Here is a 26,790-nt window from a genome sequence, read left to right as displayed (position 1 = left end):
GAAATTAGCATTTAAAAAACCTTGCAAATTCACTGAAATAACCATAGGTTTCACACATGTTATAGTTAGGAATTAGCATTTAAAAAACCTTGCAAATTCAGTGAAAAAACCATAGGTTTCACACACGTTATAGTTAGGAATTAGCATTTAAAAAACCTTGCAAATTCAGTGAAAAAAACATAGGTTTCACACACGTTATAGTTAGGAATTAGCATTTAAAAAACCTTGCAAATTCAGTGAAAAAACCATAGGTTTCACACATGTTATAGTTAGCTGCACATTTCACTCGTAAAAAACCAATGAAATTTCCCTGTTATAGTTAGTTAAGCTAACTATAACTCGCGCGCCCGCAATGCACTGCTGATGACGTCACATATTACATCACTCATGACATGGTCAGTGACATCACTCATGACATCACTGATGACATCTCAAATGACATCACTGATGACATCACTGATGACATCATCCATGTGATAGAGTGGCAGACCTCCTCTCACCCTAATATAACCTTTGATAGACACATTCAAAAATAGAGACTGAAATTTTCAAAAAAATGGACATACCAATACCAATTACAACAACCTCTTCAATAATTCTAAGATCCACATAAACATCCACTTATTCACCAACAGTCCTGTACAGTCACTCATTCGTGTACTCACACATCATATGTACTCATACACCTATACATCCTGTAACACAATGCCACTCATCCATAGAGTTACTCACACACATAGTTACTCATGCTAATAAAGAATTAAACATCCATTTACTTGCATATACAGTTATACACACACCACCACACTTACTTCTACGGAAACTTACACATACTTAGTCTTTTAAACAATCACTTATAGAAACACATACTTATTCATACAGGAACTCTTTCAATCTCTCACTCTCACATACACTCACTTATATACACCAATAGTCACATATACTAGTTTAAAACATATGTAGTTACTCATAGAGACACTATTGAGACAGCCATTCACTCACTAACACACCCATACACACACTCTTCCACCCATACAGTCCTGCACATATGCTGTCTTCAACACATACAAACAGTGAGTCACTCATTCATGCACTTATGCACTACGTAATACCCCCCACTGAACCATACAGACACTCAGACACTCATACTGATACTCAAAAAACCAACTAATAACCTATATAGACACTCATGTTGCTGCTCACCAACCCATGCAGCCACTTATACACAAAGTGAGAGACTGATACAGGTATTTACACATTTAAACATTACTCACTTAGCCATGTATTCAATAAGATACACTTAATCAGTCAGTTTTTTAAGTGTAGCTCGTGTCGAGCGTGCAAGTTTGGTATTAATACATGTGAATTCATGATTGCATTTGATCAGACTCCTATTAATGTTAAAGGTATCTTTACGTGTAAAACTGATCATGCAGTATACGTACTTGAATGCTCCTGCAAATTAAAGTATATTGGCAGCACTAAATTACAGGCATCAGCACGGATTTTACAACATTTACGAGCTATTGTTAACTCTGACTCCAGCTACCCTGTTGCCCGTCATTTTAAATTAGTTCATCAGAATAATTTGAATGATTTAAAGTACTTCGTGATTGATGCAGTACCTAAACTACCAAGAGGGGGCAACAGGGAAAAACGTCTCAGACAATTAGAAACCCATTACATACTCTTATTAGACACTAAGATGCCAAATGGCCTTAACACAGGGGAAGACATGCATAATTTTCTATGAATAGAGGTTTTAGATGAATGCTTCTCTGTGCTAGCTGATGACTCAGTTTCTGAACACTATTTCTTATTGCACTTTTGGTACTAGTCCTCCTGGCAGACTTGATTTTACCTATATTTTTTTACCTTTACTTGGATTGTGGTTTTTACCTAACTGTACCCTTTTGGGCTGGTTTTGGTTTTTTACTATGGTCTTTTTGTTATAGGTTCTTTTTGGAATGATTCTATATGTGCTTCCATTTGTATTCTATCAGGTAACCCCGGTTTTAGTGAGGTTTTAACTCTGGATGTTACCAATTCTACTTAGTTATAAACCCCTCTTTAGTTTCCTTATTATTCTTTCTGCTAGAATGTTATGCTATTTGCACAGTTATGCTTCATTTGCACAGATGCACTTGCACTTATTATTCTTGCTGCTAGAATGTTATGCTATTTGCACATGCTAAGCGACATTTGCACAGATGCACTTGCACTTTATCTTCTGCATAGTTGCTTTATCAGACATTAAGCAAAAGGCACGAGTCTGAACTGAGGACTACTTCTTTGCCAAATTTGGTGTAATTAAGTTCAGCAGTTCCGGCTGTAACTGCGTCAACAGGTCCTATGGGAAAATGCGTTTTGGGACCCCCCCGCTTGACGAATCTCCGTGAAATTTTCAGGATAGGAGAGTAGCTGGCCAAAAGTTTGGAAAATTTCGCGAAGATTCGTCAATCGGCGCCAACGTTATTCCAAATACACTGTTGCGGATTTCCTACAGGTACGTGTGTGCGCACACACACACACACGCACACGCACACACATCCCCCCCCCACACCCCCCATTGAGGAGTTCTGGTATCATGAAGCGAACCATAACCACAAGGTACTTGCTATGCATTTTTATATAACCAATTTACTTTGGGCAATTAGCTAGAAAAAGCTATTTTATCCAATTTGTAGCAAGCAATGGGCACTGAATGGAGTTAGAATGTACTTTATTTTCTAAAATTAAGTGTTCATAAAACAATGGGGAATGTCGAGAGTCAGTAGATAGAGGCAATTCTGGGGCAGCAGCGTTTATCACATAAATATGGATTTATCATATTAGCCACATAATTTTTTTTAAATGTAGATTTCACCATAAGTGTTGTTTCGAATGCGTAATACTGCCAAAGAATGTATTGCATAATTTGAATATTTTGTTATGTAATTCAGATAACTGTGTTGCACAATTTGGTCCTCCATGGCACATATTCCAAGCTCCCTTAACAATGTTACAGATCTTCAGAGTGGTTTGGGCTGTTATTATGATGATGAAATCTGTATTTTACAGACAACCGTGAAATATTTCATAGTTCTGTGTTTCATGTGGGTTGTCTATCAATGTATTTTGTGCAACATCCATATCCCAGCAACAGATTAGTCATCAGGCGATCAGCAGTCTAGTTGTTGAGTTGGCTGCATAAATAGGGATGCTCGCCCAGACGCGCAGCGGGTGCGCCTAAGGCAAGCCCGTCTGCGCCCGTCCGCGCCTCGTCCGGGCCCAGGGCCAAGAACCCTGGCCCAAATAACCCAGTCATGCCCAAGAAGTACTTATCCTACTCTAGCACCCAGCTAAAAAATATTGGCCACTACACTAACATCCCCCCTGCCTTCACCTCCACTCCTGGACATTAGAAATCAACACAACCTTCAGTTGTCCCGCATGCCCTTTTAGGCTTAACGTGAATGACATCTATAACATCTCAGGAGACACCCGGACCCGACAAATTCACTCCAAACAGGATGACATACATTCGGCACTTGTAAACTCGCGCTCACTCCCCAAACACAAATATGAATTAGCAGACTTCCTAACCAACCATAACTTAGACATCTTATTTATAATGGAAACATGGGGAGACCCCTCATCTGGCCCGGACTTCTGTACCGCAACCCCAGAAGGTTTTTGTGTATTTAGGCAGGACAGAAATAATAAGAAGGGGGGTGGTCTGGCTATAATGCATCGAGACAAATACTTGGTAAGGACAGAGACAATCCCTAGCACGACCTGTGAAGCTATAACATTCTCCATAAAACTCAACAACTCTCAATCCTTCAAAGGGACCCTCCTATACCACCCCCCAGGCCCGCGAGCGGGGTTCCTCACCACCCCGGTCAGCCTGCTGGAACCCGTAGCAGGGGAAGCGGACTTCACCATCCTAGGTGATTTCAATTTCCATCTAGAAAACCTTGACGATAAGGATACGTCACCCCACTCACAGAGCTAGACGCTATCAACCTCCGACAATTGGTTACCAGCCCCACACATAGAGCCAGTCACACGCTAGACGGGCTTTTTACAAATAATACCAATCTATCTCTTATCAAAACTCTACCCCTGACCTGGACTGGCCAGTGTTATTCAACATCCTGGCAAATAAAACCTCCCCCCACTCATACCTATAAGGCCTACACAATTTAGAGCCTGGAGCCGAGTAGACCAGCAGCTCCTTAACTCTCAATTATCATTATCCAACTACGAGCCCACAGCGGATCCCACACTAGCCTCCTCCAAATACTCAGATTGGCTGAACAATGCCTTTAAAGCACTGGTACCTATAAAAAATCTCTCTAAAAACAGAACCTCACCATCAGCCCCTTGGTTTTTAGACGCCCTCAGATTAGAAAAACAACGCTGCAGGAACCTCGAGAGACATTGGGGCAGAGATTATAACACTACCGACAAAGCGCGCTATAAAGACGCAATCTACCAATATAAACAGCTCTTGATTGCTGAGAAAAGCAAATATTACACCAATCAAATAGAAGCAGCCCAAGACTCCACTAAACGACTCTTTCGGGTAGTCTCCAAACTGTCAGGATCCACAGTAAACCCCCCACCAGCAAAGGACCTATGCAATGCCTTGGCCAGTGCATTCCAAGACAAAGTCAGCAAAATATATGATAACTTCACCACGCAATCAAAAAATGATCACCCAACCTCCCCCGACAATAATGACAATTCTCCTTCCTTACTGAATTTCCATCAAGTCTCATCCAAACAAATCAAAGACCACATCCTAACCATAAAATCGGGCTCTCCAACGGACCCATGTCCACCCTCGGTATTAAAACTCATTCCTGATCTACTAGCCCCTAACCTCACAGACATCTGCAACCCCATGTTTGACACCGGTATCTACCCCACAGCTTGGAAAAGGGCAACTATTAAACCTCTGCTGAAGAAGCATCATCTTGACCCGCTAGACACAAAAAACTATCGACCCATTACAAACCTCCCCTTCCCTGCAAAAATCTTTGAAAATGTAATGAACACGCAACTAGCTCACTACATTGAAGAAAATAATCTCCTGGATGAGACACAATTTGGCTTCAGGAAAGGCCATGGGACAGAAACCACCCTCATTAAGGCGGCAGATGAAATCAGAGCCACCCGAGACCAAGGTGGATCAGCAGTCTTGATACTGCTGGATCTATCAGCGGCCTTTGACAAGGTCGACCACGCCACTCTGATCACCGGGTCTCAAACATAGGCCTCAAACTTAAAGCCAAGGAACTATTGGCCTCCTTCCTGTCCAACCGCACTCAGCTAGTGAGTCTCGGAGAATTTAATTCCCCTATTTACCTTCCCTTGTGGTGTGCCACAAGGATCATCCTTGAGTCCGACATTGTTTAATATCTATGTGTCGGACCTGGCCCAGGTAATTAAGACTCATGGGATGAGGCCGACATCCTACGCCGACGACACACAGCTGGTCCTTGCAATCAACAACGACGGAGGAGCAATTGCGGCCAGTTTTCAAACTGGCATGCTTGCCATCAGTTCCTAGATGGCTAAGAATTGTCTAAAGCTCAACTCCGACAACACGGATGTAGTGATCTTCGGCAAATTACATCCAGCATAGTCCCCTACATGGTGGCCGACCACCTTGGGACCTCCACCCCTCCCTGTACCTAAAGCAAGAAACCTAGGGGTCATATTCGATGACAAACTGACCTTCTCAGCTCACACAAACGCCATTGTCTCATCATCTTTTTACACTCTCAGAATGATCAAAAAACTGTTACCTTTCCTCCCCTTAATTGCAGGAAAAACACTGGTCAGTACTCTAGTAATGTCTAAAATCGATTACTGCAATGGCCTGCTCATTAATGCCCAGCAAAAGATTACTAACAAATTACAGATGGTGCAGAATGCCGCAGCCAGATTAATAACAGGAACCCCCAAGTACAATTCAATTTCCCCAGTGGTTCGGAGTCTGCACTGGCTACCGATAACAAGCCGCATCAAGTTTAAGGCCCTCTGCATTGCCTTTAAGGCCATTCACAATACCGGACCAGACTTTCTGAAGAAAGCCTTCTGTGCCCATGTGCCTAGTCGAACCTTACGTTCTTCAACCGCCAACCTGCTGATGGTTCCCTGCACATACAAGGCGTCCTGGGGTGACAAGAGATTCACTATCGCCACTGCCAAACTGTGGAACTCCCTCCATCAGCACATTAAAGCCTGCCCAACGCTACCTGCCTTCAGGAAACGTATCAAGACCTGGCTTTCCAATCAATGAGCATCCCACTAAACGACTACTCCTTTTCAGTCCGTAGCGCCGAGACACCCACGGGTATTTGCGCGATCTATAAATCGCTTAAATAAATAAAAATAAATAAATGACTGGCATGTAAGACCCATTTATCCCAAATTATAAAAAATTATGTACAAATGGTTCTCCTGCAGACAGAAGAAATACTTCTGGATGAATACCAATACGTACACTGGCATTACGCTGCCCTTAAAATCACTTATGCAAAAAAACTATTTGAAGGACTGTGTGCTGAACCATACAAATTCTGTATCCAAAAGTGAACTGGATTCCCGAGAAGGTGGAAAGATATAACAGGGGCACATAAAAGTTGGTTTATGTATTGTATTGTATATGTACTTATATAGCGCGGCTGTCACCCTGCGGGTATCCTGACGCTGCACCTTGCTCTGATAACACTAGGCAAAACAGATATCCTGTACACCTTTTCCAGAAGCTCAGAATTACTCATCCCTCGGGAAGAGCCACGTCTTTAGACTCTTTCTGAATGGAAGCAGCAGCTTTATCTGTCGAATATGCAGGGGGAGAGTGTTCCACATTCGTGATGCGACTATCCCAAATGCTCTTCTGCCCGACCTGGACTTCTTAAACCTGGCAAAGGTTACCAGGCATGTGTTGGAAGAGCGGAGATTTCGCCCAGGTGAATTTTTCCTGCATGGCTATTGGGCCTAGACCATGGACAGCTTTAAACACAGTACAGAGGGATTTGAACAGTATTCTCTCCTTAACGGGCAGCCAATGAAGATCCTTCAGTGCTGCCCTAGATGAAGACCTACGCTGCCAATGCCAAAAGATCTGCTGGATCCTCTGCAATTTCAGTAGCACTGACTGCGGTGCTGCTAAAAATAACGAGTTGCAGTAGTCCAGTCTACTTAAAATAATACTCCTCACTACTAAAGGTCTAGTTGCACTAGGTAAAAGTGGGAGAATCTGTCGCAGGGCTCTCAGCAAGAAGAAGCAGGTACTGATTATCTTGTTAGCTTGTGACTCCATTTGGAGATTGTCATCAATTAAAACTCCTAGATTACGAACTGTTTTTACTGTAAGATTTCAATAACCATAAGTTATTATCAAAATGTTACACATCATGCAGTAGGCCTTCTATGGCCAGTCTCCCCCTCCCACACTCCAAAAATCACTATCATCAAACCAAATATCCTCAGGTCCAATTATACTTTCAAAACCATCATGATAAATGTCAAATATAAAATAAGGTTGATTATCAGGGTGCAGGCTCGCTTTAAGCTAAATGCCCTTAATTGCTCCCTGAAAATTTAACTACATCTGACGCTCTGAAAATGAACTCAGTAGAGAACTCAAGCAGTCACAAACCATGCCAAACTAGTTTGCAAACATATTTAATTTAATTTACATTCCTGCATCATAGTATCCACTTTATTCTTTACTAAGCAGTCGACAGTGGCTTTGCATTTATGTGTTCAGAGAAGCAAGTAAACGTATAATAGTTTGCCATTTTGGTCATGCGTCCGGTACAAGCATAAGGGAGGCCGAGAAAACAAAACTAACAGAGCCAAGTAGAGCAACATGGCTGGAACCTTGTGTGCAATTAAATAGGGTTTAAGAGTTGGGGAGGGGGGCACAATTTACATAACACAAATTGAAGCTACAAGCATGTGTAATTTCGTTTCCACTTCAAATTGTGACACTGAATCAAGTGAAGTAAAAAAATACAGTAGTGTGTGTGCAAGGCAGACAAACACAGTAAACTGAAAATACATTGGCATACCCAGAAATGTCCTAATACTCTAAGCCTGAGATCACCCACTTACCAATCTGACTTTGAGGAGCTCCGGTGACAACTAGATTTAATGTGCTTGAAGTCATCTCTTTTCTGGTTGGATTCACAATAAATTCTCCATCGACCAGTCCTATCCTGACAGCACCTATAATAGATAATAACACCCAGAGGTCTTAACATGGAAATAACAAAACAAAAGATAGTAAATTATGGAGCTAAGATATACTCACAACGGTACCTACCGCTTTGTTTATTAACAGCTGACAACTTCTAGTTTTGTCAGACAAAACTGACTGAGTTACTTTTAGCCACTGTATTTCAAATAACATCTCAAAACACGAATTCTTATAAGGCACTTACTTGTTTTGTAAATTTGTCACCGCTGTTTCCTCTAGGGGTTAACTAGCTTCACAGGCAAGGTACGAAAGAGTGGGGACATGGAAGAGTTACAATGGGAAGGGCCAGGGTTGTTATGCCCATACAGAAGGACAGTTCATCATCTATGCCGGGTTATATTCAATGTGGGATATTTTAAAAGATTCTTGTGGTGGGAGGCAGGGGATGTCTGATGCATGTATAATGGCTGCTTTTATCAGAGTAGCACAGAGCAAACTTTTAACTGTCAGTTCACAGTTTGTAAAAGTCACATAAAAGGCACAAAAAAACGTTAATGGTTAACATTGTTTCATCTACCCTGTCTTACTGGAAAAAAAATTGGTTTCACTAGAAAAACAAGCATTTACAATGCAATGGTCTCGGCATTGTTAAAGTTAGAGCTGTTGGCATTGTTCATGACATTATTCTTGATTATGTTTTTGTTTTTAAAACATTAGAAGAAACTGCATTGTTATTTACAATGTCAATAGCTTAATCACTCTCCAATGCGAGACCTATTGCATTTGCACCCACACACAGAGCCACACACACAAAGCCACCCACACATACAGAGCCACACACATAGAGCAACCTTCACACAAATAGAGCCACCCACAGAGCCACCCACACACACACACAGCCACACAGAGCCACACACAGAGCCACACACAGAGAGCCACACACACATACACAGAGCCACACACACATACACAGAGCCACATACACACAGTGAAAGCTCCAAAGGTCCCACACACCCTCAGCATCATGCCCTTTCTGCCAAGGATATTAAAATGCAAGCATCACAACAGGTAGGCAATGGGGGCCTGCACAGGCTACTAAACACTGAAGAGAGACCACACGAACTAAGCAGTGTTTATCTCGTCTGGCTTTAAAAGCAGGAGGTTTCAACAGTCTGCTGCAATAGCCACGCACAGATGCCCTGGTCCCCCATCATCCACACACAGATGCCCTGGTCCCCAATCAGCCACACCCCCCCCATCATCATACGCATTGTCCCAAGTAGTTTCTGCTGCTCATCTTTCTCTGTCCTCCAGGTAGCCCACTCCGAATCCGTGTGCCACCTTTCCTAGATGCCCTACTCCCTAACTCCACCTTCCCCTGGCCCAATCCCTCTATATGACCACTCCCACCAAAGGTGGCCACCGCCCACATGGGGCACGCACTACACGGGGGAAGCTTTCTCACTAATCCCTCCCTCCTGCTGCAGATTCCCATTGCCCCAAGTGTCCTTCTCTCGCAAGCCCCGCCTCCTCCATGTGCCGACCCTCGGGCTCTCTCCACCTGCCCCACAGGTGGCTTATTCTAGCCCTACTACCCAGAGCCTACCCCCCGTCATCCGACCCCTTCTTAGAAGACTTACGCAGCCACCCCAAATAGACGACGGTTGAGGAGAAGCCTGCATCTCCCCGCCCCCTGCCAGAGGGGGATTACTGCAGCGTGCCCCGCTCAATGCCCCAGATCCAAAGTCAGCAGCTCTGGCCATTACGGAATTTAGGGAATTAAGTAATCCACAGTCTGATGACCTCAAAATAATGGAATGGTGTCATCCACGGGCTCATGACACATCGTGATAACCATTCACTATATAAAATATAAAATGTATGGCCATTGTTTGCACAATTATCTAACGTAAAAATCTGACATGATGCGGCCTTCCGAAACCCACGTTGGACATCCTTCACTAGGGAGACAGCGCTTAGAAGCAGACGTGCAGCACTTCAAAACGTTCATTTGTAAGCGCTTTATTGTGCCTATTCTTCACAAGATGTTCACCGCTGAACTGTCCATTTCACTCAGAATTTATAAAATAAATCTGATTCGATATTGTCGTCTGGGGGCGGGCTTGTAAGTGTCATAAAAATGCAATCTGTGACGTTGCAATGGCACCATTTAGGCGTTTCTGGTCACACTTGACATCATTCTCCCTTGCATTTAAATCATGCCTCCCCTCCACCCACCCCCCCTCTCGCTCAACACTACAGTCAATAGCTCCCCCCACCCCATACACTCTCCCCCAATCCTGCAGAGCCAACCCCCACCCCCCCCTCCACTCGCCCCCTTTCAGTGCCACCGCCTCCCGCTCAATAAGTCCCCACTTTCCACCCCGGGTCACCAGGCCTCGCCCTCCGCTTGGAAAGCCGAAACCTACAGACACCATCTGGAAATGTTTAGACGCCCGCCCTCGCCCAGTGAAATTCCTCCAACTGCAAACAGCGAAGGGAAGGGACGGGTTTATTATTTTGCTCTGGGTTTTGGTTCCCGGGGACCCGATGAATGCGTTCCTGGCGGCCTCCCTGGCCCTGCAGACGCTTCCCATTAGCAAGAGGCGCTTCGAGTTTCACATCTCATGCGCTATGTGTCAGACAAGCCACGTAATCCGGCCGCTGATCTTCGGTTCCCCTCGCATATCCTTGCTCGGAGCTCTCACTGCCAAGCAGCCCCGAGTTAAGATATCACCACTCGTGTAGCGCCTTCCACCATGAATGTGACGTATTAGCGCTATCTCCAGCTCGGCGCCATTTTTACTTGCCACCCTCAGCCCGTCGGGGCATTTTAGCCCACTTTCCGCGGTCGGATTTGTAGGGACTTTTAAACCCACAATTTATTAGGAAAAGTGCAACTACAACTCCCAGAACGCACTGCGTAGTTGGATAAAAATAAAACCGTATAAGCGAAAGGTGTAATTTATGACAGACTTGACTCTCGCCCTGCCACGGGGACAGCAGACCCCCTACCCTCGCTCATCCCTCCACGGACATAGCAGGGCACGCCCACACCTCTCTTTGGCCCTCGCACAGGGCAAGGAGGCCTCTTGTCCCACTGCTATGTCGAGTGGTCGCTGGGCCCCCCACCGACCTTGCAGGCCCCCAACCCCCGCCCATCTCCTTGACACGAAGCCAGCTGGGCCCTCACCCCTCCCGAGGGCACAGCTGGGCACTCTCCCTGCCACATGGGCAGAAGGCCCCTTGTGGCGCTCACTACGAGGCCAGCGGGGCCGTCACGACGCCAATTGAACAGCAGAACACTTGCCCCTCGCCCTGCCACGGGGCCGAGAGCGCCCCCTCAGGCCACAAGTAGGCTGCGGTACCTGTAACTGTAAATGATAACCACGGGGGCCATTCTATGCGTGTCTGGCTGCGGCTCAGATTACAAAGCGAGCCCGTGAGCGTAAAATGAACAGGTAAGAAATGTAAGCTAACAATCAAAGAACGAATCAGCCGAGTAAACATCAAATAAGGGAAAAGCAAATCAACCCTGAGAAAAATATACAAAGGCAACAGGGCGCAGCTCTTGCTGGCAAGAAGACAGGGCCGGCAACGGTGCCTGGGTTACAGGGTGGGGTGCAACCTGCGAGGGACACAGCTGGGCAGATTTGACATCTCAGGTGGGGGGCGGGGGGCTCTGACCTGGTTGGATTGAAAAACAAGCACACTACCCCGATACTACACACACCACTGCCTTTCTCCGAGGCGAAGCAGAAATGCCTCGGAGAAAGGCAGCGGCGCTTTCGGATTCAGGGGCGTGTTCTCCTCTTGCCATTGGCTGGAGGAGATAATTAGAAAAGTAGCAAAAAACACGCCCCCGAATCCGAAAAGAACGGGGCCTGTTCGGAGAGACGAACCTCTTCTCCAATGGCTGGCCAGCATTCAAGAGGCCAGCCAATGGAGAAGAGGGGAGAAGAGGGGCGGGTTCAAGCCCCTCTTCTCCAAGTCATTAGATCTCGGAGCGAGACTGCGCAAGCGCAGCCTTCGAGCTGAGACCTAATGAACCCAAAATGGAGGCAAATCTTTAACTGTCAGTTCACAGCTTGTAAACTCTACATGAAAGGCAAATAAACCTGGACGTTTAACAATCTTTCATCTTCCCTGTCTTACTGGAAAAATGCACCCAAAATATACACAAACCTCACTGACTGGGAGCCAGCTGCTCATTATTGTGGCTAGATTTTCTTGCTAAACGGGTTTGATCGTGTATGGCTTTGGTTCTTAATATTTTGACATCTGTGGACCTCCCAATTAACCATAACTGGGATCTGGAACCCCCCCACTGAATCATTCTTGGAATCTGAGGACCAACATGGAGTCGTTACTTGAAGCTAGAGACCCCGTATCTTATGAATATCTATGATTTGAACGACAAAAATAATACAATAAATACAGACACAATCATTCATCTAATTCAAACTAATGTAATTAAACAAAATCAGACCGGAGCTTTTCTAATTTCAATTGAGGCACCCATTACCCAAATTATATGCTGTTTGATGAACCTGCACTGCTCCCACGACTGAATTTGAGGACACAAACTACACTTTCAACTTCAAGTTTCAAATTCCTTCACATTTACAGAACATTTTAGAATTTTCAAGTTTACATTTGCTACTTTATTTATATACATTTTATTACTCTATTATTATTTAATTTTCAGAGCTGTCGCAGACCCCGTCCCCCGCCTCGAGCAGGCATCATGTACCACAGATTAAGAACCACCTGTGAATGGAATAAAACATTTATTTTAATTAATGTTATAGGTTATGTTATTGTAGACTCATATAAAGCCACTACTCCAAACATTTTCAGCTGATGGAATTCTTATAGCCACCAGGGCTCCAAATAATGAGGCAGAGACTTAAGTGGGAATCATCTAACGGAGTAAAAGTCTCCACTGAAAAAAGGTTGTGTGGCCAAGATACAAGTCATATGAAGTCATGTTTTATGGATGGAGTAGGATGTCTTGTATTGTATGACTGTGCATAACTGGAAATATATGTTATCTAAGTTGAATGTATTATAGAGGGGTTGGCTACTACAGCATGCAAGATGGGCAAAGATGGCCACCATTTTCTAAGGCGATGAGACATTACTACAAAACTCACAAAACAGTTTCCATTCACTTGGTACATGTGAGATGAATAACACAAAAAGACATCAGAAACCAGCTAAAGTGGCATGGGATTTATTTTATGGCCCCGCATACTGAAGAGACAAGACGGTTACTGGTAGGCTGCAGCAGCAGAAAGAGCGCAAAACTACGGAGATTCTCTGTGGAGTTTCACTTCTTGGCTTGTGGGCCTGCTGGCAATAAGAATGTACAAAGGCGGCGAGACGAGTGCTGCCTGGGAAAAAAACACAAATGAAACTACAGGAGCATCACAGGGAAATGCAGGAAGAAAAGGAAAAAAACAAACTAAACAGAATTCAACTTCAGATAAGTCACTGTTGTGTTGTACTGAAGCTGGAAGAGTTTAGAAGTGCACAGAAACCAGTCCAGCCATTAACAGAAGAATCAAACATAGTCTGCCCCTGCTTGATTAAGTGTGACACAAACGTAAAACTATGCTTATGGGCATGAAAGGTCAAGGAGGAACTGCAGTGGATAGATCGCTGGTTGGCGGATAGGGGCCGTGAGGATACTGCGTCTGTGCTGCCGCCATACTCGCTTGAGCAGTTGCTAGTGCTCTTCCACCCAGCCTCTAGGGCTGCAGTGTCAACCCCGCTCCTTCTTGCTGTGGCATATCGCTGCTTCCGCAGGAGCCTATTCCTCACTCGGCACGTGATCCCATATGCACCGGCATTACCACTGGAGGGCACCCCCAGTGGACAGGACCGCTCACCTCCCTTGCGCTTACACAGTGGCGAGAGGCGGATATTCAGACCCTGGGAGATCTGTACCGGGATGGAGTGCTCCTCCCATGTGACTTGCTGGTGGAAGAGGGGGGACTACCACCGGGACAATTCTTGACTTATCACTCCTTAGTTAGGACTTTGGTTGCCAGGTGGGGAGACATGACCGCGGAGCCCAGCCAGCACCTCACCATACAGTATCTACACGTCATGGGGAGAGGCCGACGTCTGATTCGCTGGTTTGCAGCGTCGTTACGGACACATACGGCGATCACCCTAGAGCCGCTCAGGCACAAGTGGGAATTAGACCTGGGGAGACAGCTGGCAGAAAAAGACTGGGAACGCATATTGAAAGGCCCGGTGCGTATACCTAGAAACATGCGCCTCCGACAGATACAATTGTTCGTCATACACAGGGCGTACCTTACCCCTGAGGCCCTTAATAGCTACTTCCGCTGCACTGACGCAGGGTGCCCTAGATGTGCTGAGCCGGGGGCTGACCTCATACATATGTTGTGGGGTTGTTGCAAATTACATTCCTACTGGCATGCAATTCATGAGTCCCTGCGTACTATAACAAGTCGTGACATACCCTTTGACTGGGTGGTCCACCTGCTGCATCACTTCCGCAGGACACCGACAATTAAGGTGACGTCTTGGTTCCTGGATTTGGGACTTGCGGTCGCGAAGCGCCTCATAACTAGGAGGTGGAAGGCGCAAGACTCGCCTCATCCGCAGGCATGGAGGCACTCGCTTGCTGCATGGGCCGGAGCGGAGGGGACTGCCATCAGACGGGAAGAGACATTAGGGTTGAGGAAGACGCCCATAGCTGCACAGTGGGAGGATTTGCTCCGGGCGCTCAGGCATGTTGAGGAGGCGGACGGGTGGGGTGGTGGGAGGGGGGGGGGTGAGCCAGCAGGTGGGGGGTCGACTTCAGGACAGGCAGCAGGGGATCCGCCGGAGTGACCTCGTAGGGTTCCACGCACGACTTACACCTAGACTAGGCGTTGTGAGAATACGCATCTAGACACAAGACTGTGAGTAACAACTTAGTCACTGCACACTACCATGAGAGGAGGGGAACAGACGGGTGGCGGGAACAGGGATGTGCATAACGGAGCTGGTCTAGATTGAGGTGGTTGAGGTTTTACGGGTCTTGTTTCACTATTATCTGTTGGAAGTAGATATGGATTTGGCTGAGGGACCCAATGGGACATTTTGATGTACTCATATATGGGAGTAGTGGGCCGTACCCAGAAATGCTTAAGAGCTGCACTATATAAGGGGTCCGAACAACTGGATGGCGTTACCATTCTACAAACTATTACGCAACTAGGTCCCTTTCATATTTGATATGTAATACTATTAACAATGAGTGTTATGACAAAGGAACTCATATGTAAGTAAGCCGAATCTCTGTAATTGTTTTTGAAAATAATAAAACAGATTTTCAACAAAAAAAACAAATGAAAGGTCAAGGAGGATAGGTTCCTTAGAAAATCCACTCAATTCTTTCATTGATTTGGAAGTCTTCCTCATAGGTCTGCTGAGCGGTCATTTTCACTTAAGGAGAACACCTGATGATAGAAAGAGGAAATCCTGCAGAGTAACAGTTCTAACAAAGTGAACATCATCACCAAGCACTCAACTTGTTATATGGCTGTTTTGTAAAGTGTCCCTTTTAGAAAGGTACACATTAAGGCTGCATTAATCATTATTTGCCTGAATGGTGTATCAGTAGGGAATGTGCTTTGATAAGCGGATAGAATGTTGTTGTGGTTATCTTACAGGTCTCTTCTACTATTTAGCAAAGTGATACCGAAATTCAACAAGTACAAGGTGGATGTTGGCCAGGTATTACTGGTATTTACACCTGATTCACCTACTATAGCCCTCACATAATGAGAAGACCTTTTATCTCAGGTCACATACACTTAACCTCCTCAAATGCTCTGTCCACTTACTTTACTACAGCAGCCAAACACATCCAAAGCCCAGTCCGCTTAAGCAACTGCCATCCTTCCTGGCATTCCTGCGTCAGAGACAGAGAACATAGCTCTAAGAGGCTGCCATGTGCACTGTGATGCTCCTCTTCCTTATTTCGGTTCTTGTTTAACAAAATAAGGCGTGTCCGCACATCTCAGAGGATCCTGCTCCCGTAGCCAAACTTTTATACATATGTATTGTAGCAAATTTGTGTTTTCTGCATGGGCATCTCAAATGTTATTGCCTGTTTCTGTACCCTATTTTTGCTGGTACTAGAAATCAGTGCACTGTGACACTGCTACTCAGCAGCTATAGGTAAAATTGGTTACACCCACTTGGCTCTATTTAATTTTCCTCTAAGGCCATAATAGATGGCACAGAAAATGCCTCAATGGCTTGAAAGGTTAAATGTCAGATGTGGGCTGGAGGGTGTATTTACACCGCCACACCACATACACACACAACAAAAATATTATCTGACAGGAGAACCACTGTGCTCTGGCTTGACTGCAGTTTTAAAAAGGCGCAACAGTACCATCTGGTAATGGAAACCCCTAAAGTGCCCCTCAGGAGCTAACAAGGCAGGGTGCATCCAAATAAAAAGTGCCAAACTTTAGATTTAAAAGCTGTGCCCACATTGTCACTGAACGTTAAACACTATTTGTCTGTGTAGGTTCAGCTACATTTAATTCTAGATCTCCAACTGAGAAAATACTTGCAAAGTCATTTAAAGTTATTCCTACTTAATACTGTAAAAACTGATTTAGTGGCAAAAGAAGATTTTTTTATACATTGAGGAGAAAATAATCTTTATAAAAATACCTCAGCTAGAACTGGCTTACAACTCGTTCCGCTATTCATAACACCTCTAGCGATGGAACATATATACTTGGCTGGGAAAGTTAATAACCCTGGTTCAGAAGACAACAGCCTAACCTCTGAGTTTAGGAAGGACAGGCTGGAGTTAACTGTTGATTAGTTAGCAGGGATTAGCTATTTGGGAGTGGACAGAAACACACACTTATTATTTCCACTTAGAGATGTCAGGATGGGCTCACCCTATTCAATTCCCAAACCCTTCTAGACAGCCAGGTTCTAGACACAGTGAGGTAGAGAAATAGTATGAATCCTGTCAGGTGGGAGGAGAGCTCATCTAAATAGGGGGTGGTTAAAGAGGTGAAGACATCGTGCCTGGTGACAGACGGGACCTGCCATATTGAAATAGGGGCTTCTATGATATTTTACAGTAAGGCAAAGAGAAATGCATGGAAAAATAGTTGCAAGAAAATAGTTAGAATTAAATGGCAGAATTTCCCCTATCATTTGTCAGTGCACAGGATAGATCTGTCTCCTGAAATAAGCCCCACAAAGGATCAAAGGCTCCCTGGTCCACAGTGCTAACCTTATCTAACCCACCATCTCTCCTGATAATGAGACCAGGCCCCGCTGACCAATAATTCCTTCTGAATCAAAGAGACCTTTGATGTGCAGAAAGGGTGCTCTAGAATGTCAGCAATCGGCATGTCCTGTCTGGGATTGCAGTCCTCACTTCCAACTAGCCTTCCCAGGCAAAGGGCTTCCAAGATGGAACCCACACGCCTCCATGCTATACATCATGCACAGGTAAACACAACACGGCACGCACATGCAAGCATCACACGCTGCATGGTACTACATATATTCATCATGTTGGCTAAGGGTGAGTTAAGTATACAGCAATGGAACTTTATATGAGTGGGTTGGTAAGCATCTCTCCAGTGACTCAGAAAAAGAGGCCTATTAACACTACTGATAACTACAAGATACAAAATGGTTATGCCGCAACCACTGCGCTTATGTCACTTAACTCCTAGCAGGGGCAGTAGCCTCTACCACTATTAAGGTAGTGATTAGTGTGCCCCTCCCACTTTAACAAGACATTGTTACTGTGAAAAATGTCTAGGACAAAGGACAGATAACAGTAGAGGGCACATCAAAGGAGATGACACCAACAACATGAATTTCAAAGGACCAGACACTAAGTCACATCAGTCTGGGTGTAGACTATAAAAATGGGAGTATGAGACCCACAAGCGGTTCCTCAGCGTGGAATGAAGATCACCAAGACTTTGAGTTGTTGTAACCAGGACTGGGGATTCAAGGTCTGCTCCTCCCTGCTGGGTGAGGGGCCATCACCCAGGAAGTCAAGACCATTTGCCCTCAGCCAGGAGCACCAGCTTTCTGCCTGCTTGACATGAAAAGTGTACCCTGTGAGGGGATAGAGAGCACCTGGAGCGTGAGAGGGCCAATGGGGATCGATTACGGTGAGGGAAGTGTGAGAAATCTGTTCTGGTCGGGACCATATTGAGAGTGTGGGACCAGGAGTGTTTGGGGTGTGGGCTTTACACATAGGTATGTTTCCATTATTATTAAACTGAGTCACCAAAAACAGAATTGGTCCTGAAGAAAGTCGAAGACCCACTAGGCTCCGGTAGACTGATGAAACATGTAGACCTCGTTAGATGGTAGGGTACTAATTGTGCTCCTGATACTGAAGACTTAACTTTTCTTTTTATCTGGGACTAGGAGATTTTCTCTCCTTTTAAAACAACACAAAAAAAAACTCTTACTCCCAAAGTGTTGGTGCAGTCCAATTGAGTCCATGTGTGTTCAAATGTGGGATTGACTGACAATGAAGCCTCAAAGACAAATAATAGAATGCACACCTTTCCTTATTTTGTTCAATTCATTTTGTTATTCATTTTTTATGCAACGACTTTAGTTGAAAACTGCTCAAAGGCAAGTTTTTGGCGTGCAAGGCTTGACTCATGCTCCGTCCATAGCATGGACAATAAAATATCCAAACTTGAACTGCTGCGCCATCGCGATCAGCCTCAAGCCGCACAGCCATACGAATATGCATCATAGCATGACGTAATTCCAAATGGACTATATTAATCCACTGTAATCCATTTTTGTGTTCCAATCCATTTTTATTCAATCCTTAATCCACATTAATCTCAAATTTTTTAATGGAGGCCAATTGGTTCCAAACTTTCAGTGCAGAAGAAATGCCCATCCACGCCTTTTCCAAAGACTCGTTACAATCCACTTAATATTCTTAGGTTACCATATGTATATTCACTCTCACCCAATGCATTTCGGGAACCTTGCCCTTCGTCAGGGGTAGCTGCAGTATACAAATAGACCATCAGTGCCTTGTGAAACATTACCCACATTCTAACAATGTACATTTCAGTGTTCTTAAAACATGTATAATTATTCCCATGGATTCCTCACCTTATGAATGAGTCCCAAAGCAGTGGCAACTGGGAGGCAGGTCTGAGTAGTGCTGAAGAACCAAAGGAAAGATGTAAAACGGCCTTAGCATAACACCCATTAGCCCATGGCCAAACTGCAACAGACAGCAGTGATTGGCAAATATATATATACAGAGGACCAAGGGGCCACCTGGCAAATATCTTCAAGTAGGACAACTATGGAAAAAGCAGTAGAAGCTGCCACAGCACTCAATGGATGCAGAACTGCCAGTCTGACGTTTTTAATTATAGCCAAGAAATAGCAGCTGTTAACCCCTTCCGTGCTCCCGTCGGCCAACGGTCGTCGCAAGCACTACCTGGCTAGTGCTGCGCACATCCATTGGCCGACGCGCCCCGTCCACTTTTTCAAACCGCCGCACCGCGGCGGAATTCGCGCCGCAGTTAATGCCAAGAGTGATCCAATCTGAGACAGTATGTTTGGTCACTGCTTTGGCATTCCTGATACCAGTGAAACCTATTAAAAAAGGTGATCACCACATTTTGACCTTGTTTGATGAACACAAGACAAATTGCCTACCTTCCAGCCTGTATAGCCACTTATTTTCCCTGGAAGGATGAGGAAAGAGAAATATAGTAAAAGCGATAGACTGGACCATGTGGACGGCTGACACTACTTTTGGTACATATAATCAGTATTTCTGACAAAAAACGGTGGTTGGCCTAACAAGACCTACAACTACCTGACCCCAAAAGATTAAATAAATCATCATCAAGGAGACAGTCTTAAGAGTCAAAAGGCGAAGTGAATAACTGTGCATCAGTTCACGATGCTGTGACAAAATGCAGAACTAAGTTTTAGATACTATGGAACAACAAAGGCTTTGGACAAAAACATGTACAGTAAGCCTTTCAAGAAACACACCACTAGAGGTGATGTGAAAAAAAATGACTCATCAGGAGACATAAAGTGCAAATATAGCAGCCAGATCACCTTTGCTAGTGGGAAACGCTGACCTTTATTGAGCAAGAAAAGTAAACGGGCAGAGTGTCAGCACAGGCAAGCTTGAAAAGTAGTCAAACCTAACAGCCCCACACCAAGAAATAAATTTACTCCAGCAACCTACATAGACAGAGATGGTGGCTGGCTTCTGGGTAGTAAAGATGGCATTCGCAGCTTTTGACGGCAAGTAGAATGTATCTAATAGCGATGATCCAGATGCAAAAGGTGATATATTCTGTTTGAGAGGAGAAGAGCGGCCTACTGCTGAGTGCCAATTGATTGGCATACCAAATTATTCTCATGCATTCTGGTTTGGATGAGGATCAGCTGCGTATATTACTCTCACACTTTCTGCAAATTCCTCAAGAATAATAAGAGTAAGAGAATCAGAATGAATGCAGGACTCGTAGCTCTTGAGCAGGTGAGTTGAAAACACCCCTCCTGGAACTGTGTGGAAGATACAGAACAGAGGTTGTTTTCTGTTTGAAGCTGTGGAAAAGAGGCCTACGCATGGAACAATTATGTGGGAGATGATCATGCCTGTCAAATTGAGGGTGGAGTTCCTATTCATGATCGTCCAGGGACAGGCGACTCGATGCAATCGCTTTCACACTGAGAGCGTCTCCTGTATAAGCTGCTACAGGAAAATACTTTGTTGCAGAACCTACCACCACAAGCACAAAGCCTTCCAGTACAGGGACCAGGAACCCACTCTCTCGGGCCAAGAACCAACTCCACTCTGTTGAGATCATGAATGGCGGTAGAGTTGTCAAAAAAAACCTGCACAACATCCTCTGCCTTGTGCCATCATCTCCTGAAGCTGAGTGCTCAAAACCAATTAGGAAACCTCCGGAATAAGGGTGTCCTGCAACTGCGGAGGACTGAAGGAGGGACCCACGATCTGGTGAGAGGGGCATATCCATCAATCAAAGTCTGGAATGACAGAGCTGAGGAAGTTCTCTATTAGATTAGAGAGACTCATCAGATGTCGAAGCCACAGCCTGTTGAAACACCACTGAAAGAACTTATTTACCAGCTGACATGCAATAACAACAGGCTGCACAAGACTATTTAGCCCAATAGGAGAAGAAACAGCAGATCCTAGATTGCATCTGCACAGTAACCGTAGAATCATATCAAGATTATCTGTAATCGTATGTACTTGAGGAAAAGCCCTCATGTAGGCGCTGTCCAGGATTGTTCCACTGAAGGCAACCATATCAATTGGGGTTAGGTCAGAGTTGTGCTGGCTGTTGGTGAAGCCCAGATGATGAAGTAGGGTGTGAGTGGGCTTCAAACAATTCATGGACAGTACTGGAGACCCCTCCTTAATGGAAATATTATCCAAGTATCAAGAGCGGTCCGTGCTGGTAAGAGGGGTGGGGCGGTGCAGGAGATAGGGGGGGCAAATTCGACAGACAAGGTAAAATGAAATTTAAATAAAGAAAATCACTTACCTTGCACTCGCAGCATCGCCGACAGCGCAAGGTAAGTGGTTTTCTCTTCTTTTTTATTTTACCTACTCGTCCTCTGTCAACTCCCCCACTTCCTACCTGCCCAACCGCTCTTACCTGCACGGACCATTCCTGCCAAGTATATTAAACCATGGGCTCCTAACTTCCTGGGGGAGGCTGCCACCTCAGCCAACACTTTGGTGAGGGCTTGTTGAGCGAACATAGATCAAAAGGTAGTACAATGACTTGGTAGTTTTGTAATCCCACAGCGAAGGACATATAAACCTCTGAACTTTTAAGCGTTAAAGATGGAGACAGCTGTCCAGGAGATGTAGGGACACCATCCAGGCCTGTGCTTTCAGTCACAAGCACTTGTCTCTGGGATAACATTGTGAATTTTCCAAGCAAACTAAGAAATTCAACGGTCCCTCTTGGGGCCCAGGAAGTAAAGGGGGTAAAATTCCCTCTCCTCAAAGGATACCTCTTCTATGGCCCTTCAATGCAACAAAGTAAGAACCTTGACATAAAAGATCGAGGAACCGTCACTGGTGAACTTCTTTCTAGAAATTAAGCAGTCCAGAGGAGTGGATAGAAAAAGGCAAGAGCGTAGTTCTTGCGAAACATCTGGAACACACACTGGTCCATTACAATGAACTACCAACAAGCCGGTAGCGTCGAAACACACTAGAAGGCAGATGGGGGGGATGTTGGTTTGTTTAGATTTCAAATATACACATTTGCGTAACCAGCTGTTAAAGGATAACGTATGGACACAGTGGATGCTTTACACCTTATAACGCTGCCGGCCCGCTGGGTTGTAGGCACAAAAGCTGTGTTCTGCCGATAAGGCTGTTGATAGTAATAAGCTGCCGACCTCCGGGATGTAGGCAAAAAGCTGTGTGAACATATTGACCCTTGTATACTTTTTGAAGAAAAAAATAAATAAACTACCAACAAGCCAGGAAATGGGGACCTGTTCTCTAACCTGAAGCAGATGGTGTAGGGAAAACAAATTAAATTTGTTTTGGAATAGCAGAGAAAGGGGGAGACTGGAGCTGCTGATGACATCCCTTAGATCCATCTTACCTCAAAAGAAATGGAAGAACTGCTGCGGAGTCTGAAACAGCTGGGAGGGTTGAATATGCTGCAAAAGTGTCTATTTTGTAGAAATAACTGCTTGGCTGGGGAAACTAGCCCCAGCAAGCACGCCATAGCGTAACTGGTTTTGCATTGAGTCAGCCGTGATATACGTCAAAAAGCCATTGAAAGGCATACAGCCATGTCTGGAGAAGGTAACCAGCACAGCTATAGAATGAGTCGTCATGTTAGTCGTGGCCAGGTCACATTTAAGAAATTGCTTAGAGGCATCAAGACTGTCATTCACGCTGGGACAAATGACAGAAACACATCTCAAAACAAACGGGGGGCTAGCCCGCTCAGAGGTGATGCTGCGGGAAACCTATAGAACAGTGATCCGAGGCCATGCGTACTCCCTCATCGCGGGGAAGAAAAAGGAGGAAAGGAAAAATCTAGACCAGTTAGAGGAAGAAATTGCAGACTTGGACAAGATAGCCCCTAGTAGCAAAACTGAGGCCGACACACATAACCTTAGACTGAAGCAAAGGGAATATAGGGACCTAGCAGAAGAGAGAGCAAGGACATCTTATATAATGTACCAGAGGAGACTGTAAGACGTAGTGAACCAGGCTGGGAAATTATTAGCGTAGTTGGAAAAGCGCGACCAGGCTCAGAACTGAGTGCTTAATAAAGGGGGAGACAAAAACTACCCCATACGAAACAGTGAAAGAATTTTTCAATTACTACACTGATCTTTACTCAGCGAGGGGGCAATATGAGATAAATGACATTCAAGCTGCCCTTCGTGATAAAGCTCCTAGGCTCTCTGAAGTAAAACAGACAAATGCTGGATGATGAATTCAACTCCAATGAGACTGACCAAGCCCTCTGATCACTAAACTCGGGGAAGGCAATGGGGCCTAATGGACTCCCCATTAAGCTTTAAAAAGGACTAGCAAACAAATTAGGGCCCACCCAGCTAAATATGGTGGACCAACAACAAGCCACGACACTGGTTCACTTGTAGAACTATAAATATATCCAGTTCAGGCACTCACAGGTGGCACAAATCCTGAGGAATACGGTGCTTGAAGACTCCTCTCAATTAGAGGACCGCACACTATCAGAGCTGTTGCATAAAGGAGCGATCTCACTAATATATAGAAAGCTTGTAAACAACGCTCCTGATACCCTGCAAAAGCTTAAGGCTAAATGGGAATTGGAGCTGGGAAACTTTGAAGAGGGGGAGCGGGAGGAGGCCAAGGGAGCCGTCAAAGAAATTGCTATTAAAACAGGGTTTCGGCTGGTGCAATCGGGTTTACTGCACCACTCCCACTATTCCCATACTGCCCTCTGTGCCATGGGCAGGTGCCCCGCGGAGACCTGTGAGAGAGGGTGCAGAGAGGTGGGTACCTTCCTCCACGTGGTGTGGAGCTGTCCCAAGATACAAACATATAAGAATGAACTCAGGGAGATAATGAGGGCCACGACATGATGCCTCATACCTGATACAGCTAAATGAGGTTGGTTGAACATCTAAGGGAACAAACCCCCTCCCAGGTGCAGCAGACAGGGGTTGTCCCGTGGACTGGGAATAGTCAAAAGGAAGATCGCTCGGAAATGGGGGGCAGGACAAGCCCCGGGATGTATGAATGGATGGAAGAATGATATGGACTGATGCATATTGGCAGAAAAACGTACCAAAGCAAGGGCTGCCACAAAAAATGGTAGAGTGCGGTCCACATGGGTGGACTACAGAGGGCTAATGTGAAGGGACGTTGGGCCCTGGCCCACTGCCAGGATAGAGGGTATAAAGGGCAACTCAAAGTTTATCATCTGATTTTTCCAACTGATTGTTTTGATCGCGCAAACCCTCTGGTGGCTACTGTATCATGCTTCAACCCTGCCTACTGTTATGTTTGGTTGTTTTGGGTTTCATTTTGGAAAGCAATACAAATATTTTTAAATAATAATAATAACTATTATTCACCAGTTCAGAGAGCAGTTTCTTTATATGATCTGTAAGGCTAATCGCAGCAAAATTTGCCATGTCCCACAAGAGATAATGTACTGTCCATGGAGGAACATGCCTTTAGCCATGCTTGGAGCCAGACTGACCAAAGAGAAGACTTTATATACCATGAATCAAGACACATGGAATCCAGTGGTACTGTAGAAAAAGAGTAGGGTTTAGTTTAAACGAAGATGCTTAAACCACTCTCAGAGGGATGCATTGAAAAGAATTGGGGGTCAGATGGTGCAGGCTTGCTAACGGCTGGGCTTGAAAAGGATTTCTCCTAGGCAGCCAACACTGGTACCAATAATGCTTCATTAACTGGCTGTAGGATTCCCGTAAGGTTGTTAGATTTTAGCACAGCATGGACCTCAATGGCAATTCAAGTGCCTCCACTGCTTCAACTACATAAGGAAACCGTTTTTTTGCAGGTTTCACCCCACTTTTTGCCCGAATTTGGACTACTGGCTGCTGGTTTTTTGACTCAGTGGATGGAGGTCTGCTAACCAGACCTCAGTGTCCATGTTCTTACCCATTACAAAGTGTATGTCAAATTGGCAGTGCCCAAGTGGCAAGCACTGAAATAATTCGAAGCCCCTAGTACTTTAGGGCTAGCAAAGTTAGGAATGTGCCTGTGGCCCTTGGCTGGGGGAAAGGTCTCTCCTCAGGCCTACACCGAAGCAGTAACTCCAAGGGTCAGATGGCTGGCCCCCTGGAACAGCACCAGGGACATTAAAGCTGAAGAAGCCCAAACCAGCGAGTTGGTAGCCACTTCCAGGTAATCGCTGCTCACTGCCGCTGGGAACTCCATGAGATCGATCATAAACAGCCAAAAGTTGTACCCAATTCACCTGGACCCAGGTGTGTCATCAGAGTCCAGATTGGTTGTCCAACAGGGACACTAGCCTCCATAAAGGATTTTGCCCAAACTGTGGTGTACAGAGACCGGTGTCCCAGCCGCAGCTGGCCTTCCAGGGTCTCAAAGAGAACTTCGACCCAGACGTCTGTGGCCAAAGTCACCCCAAACGACATGTGGACTGAGGAATCACAAGAAAGGCACATCTGTCAACTGCACCATAATCTGAGCATCTTTGAGCATCTTTTCCTCCTGTATCTGCGTCATCAAGTCCACTCCATTAAAGTTTATGATAGTCATGCCATAAAGCCTTGAACTGGACTAGAAAACGCGCTAGTGGCCAGGTAACTGTCCAAATCTACTCCATTGCCCCCATCCTGTCGGATTTTGTCACCCCAGCCGGCCAGAGTAGCTGAGCTAATTTTCACAAACTTTTGAAAAGTTTGTGTACTTTTTGTGATTTTGCAAGTGTATTCCACAGTAAGGCACCTGCAGTCATACCATATAATGCACCCAAATTCTCACTAAATACAAAAGGCATAAAGGAACAAACGTCCTCAGGAGGTGGGCCTGAGATATAGACAATATCACCTTCTGCAGATATATCCTGCTGACTAGAATTCTGAAGATTGAGGCAGGGCCCAGCATTTCTGAAATAAGGAGGTAGATGTTCTTCGCATTCAAATCATCATCTACTCTGTGCCAAAAATCCAAATTAGGCATATCCAGTGCATCTGAATCTATGTCAGAGAGTTCTTAAATGCATGCGAACCTCTGGGCTCTGATAAGAGGGTCAGCCAGAGGCTGTTCCTCAAAGGAATCACTCGCGTTTCCTCTAGTCACCTGTTAGACCTGTCAGCCTTATGGTGGTCTTCCCCAAAACCTTTCTACCTTTCTCCTCCATTTTGTCTGATCTCATTGTGCTGACATTAGGACTCTGCACACTTTATCACTGCTAACTAATGCTAAAGTGCATGTGCTCACTTCTTAAAACATGGTATATTGGCTTATCACCAATTGGAGTTTATACTTTACT

General features: G+C 45.0%; 1 protein-coding gene across 1 annotated transcript in view; it reads right to left on the bottom strand.

Annotated features, from left to right (window-relative positions):
- PNPT1 (polyribonucleotide nucleotidyltransferase 1) overlaps positions 1-26,790 on the bottom strand; it is a 313,627-nt gene that overhangs the window by 243,701 nt on the left and 43,136 nt on the right. Inside the window, exon 8 of the mRNA XM_085612380.1 lies at positions 8,119-8,232. Coding sequence (XP_085468506.1) covers positions 8,119-8,232 — 114 coding nt within the window. The remainder of the gene's footprint in view (positions 1-8,118; positions 8,233-26,790) is intronic.

The sequence above is a fragment of the Triturus cristatus genome, chromosome 6, assembly GCF_964204655.1.
Source record: "Triturus cristatus chromosome 6, aTriCri1.1, whole genome shotgun sequence".
Classification (NCBI taxonomy): Eukaryota; Metazoa; Chordata; class Amphibia; order Caudata; family Salamandridae; genus Triturus; species Triturus cristatus.
The sequence above is the reverse complement of the archived record's forward strand: the minus strand, read 5'-3'. Positions and strand labels throughout refer to the sequence as shown.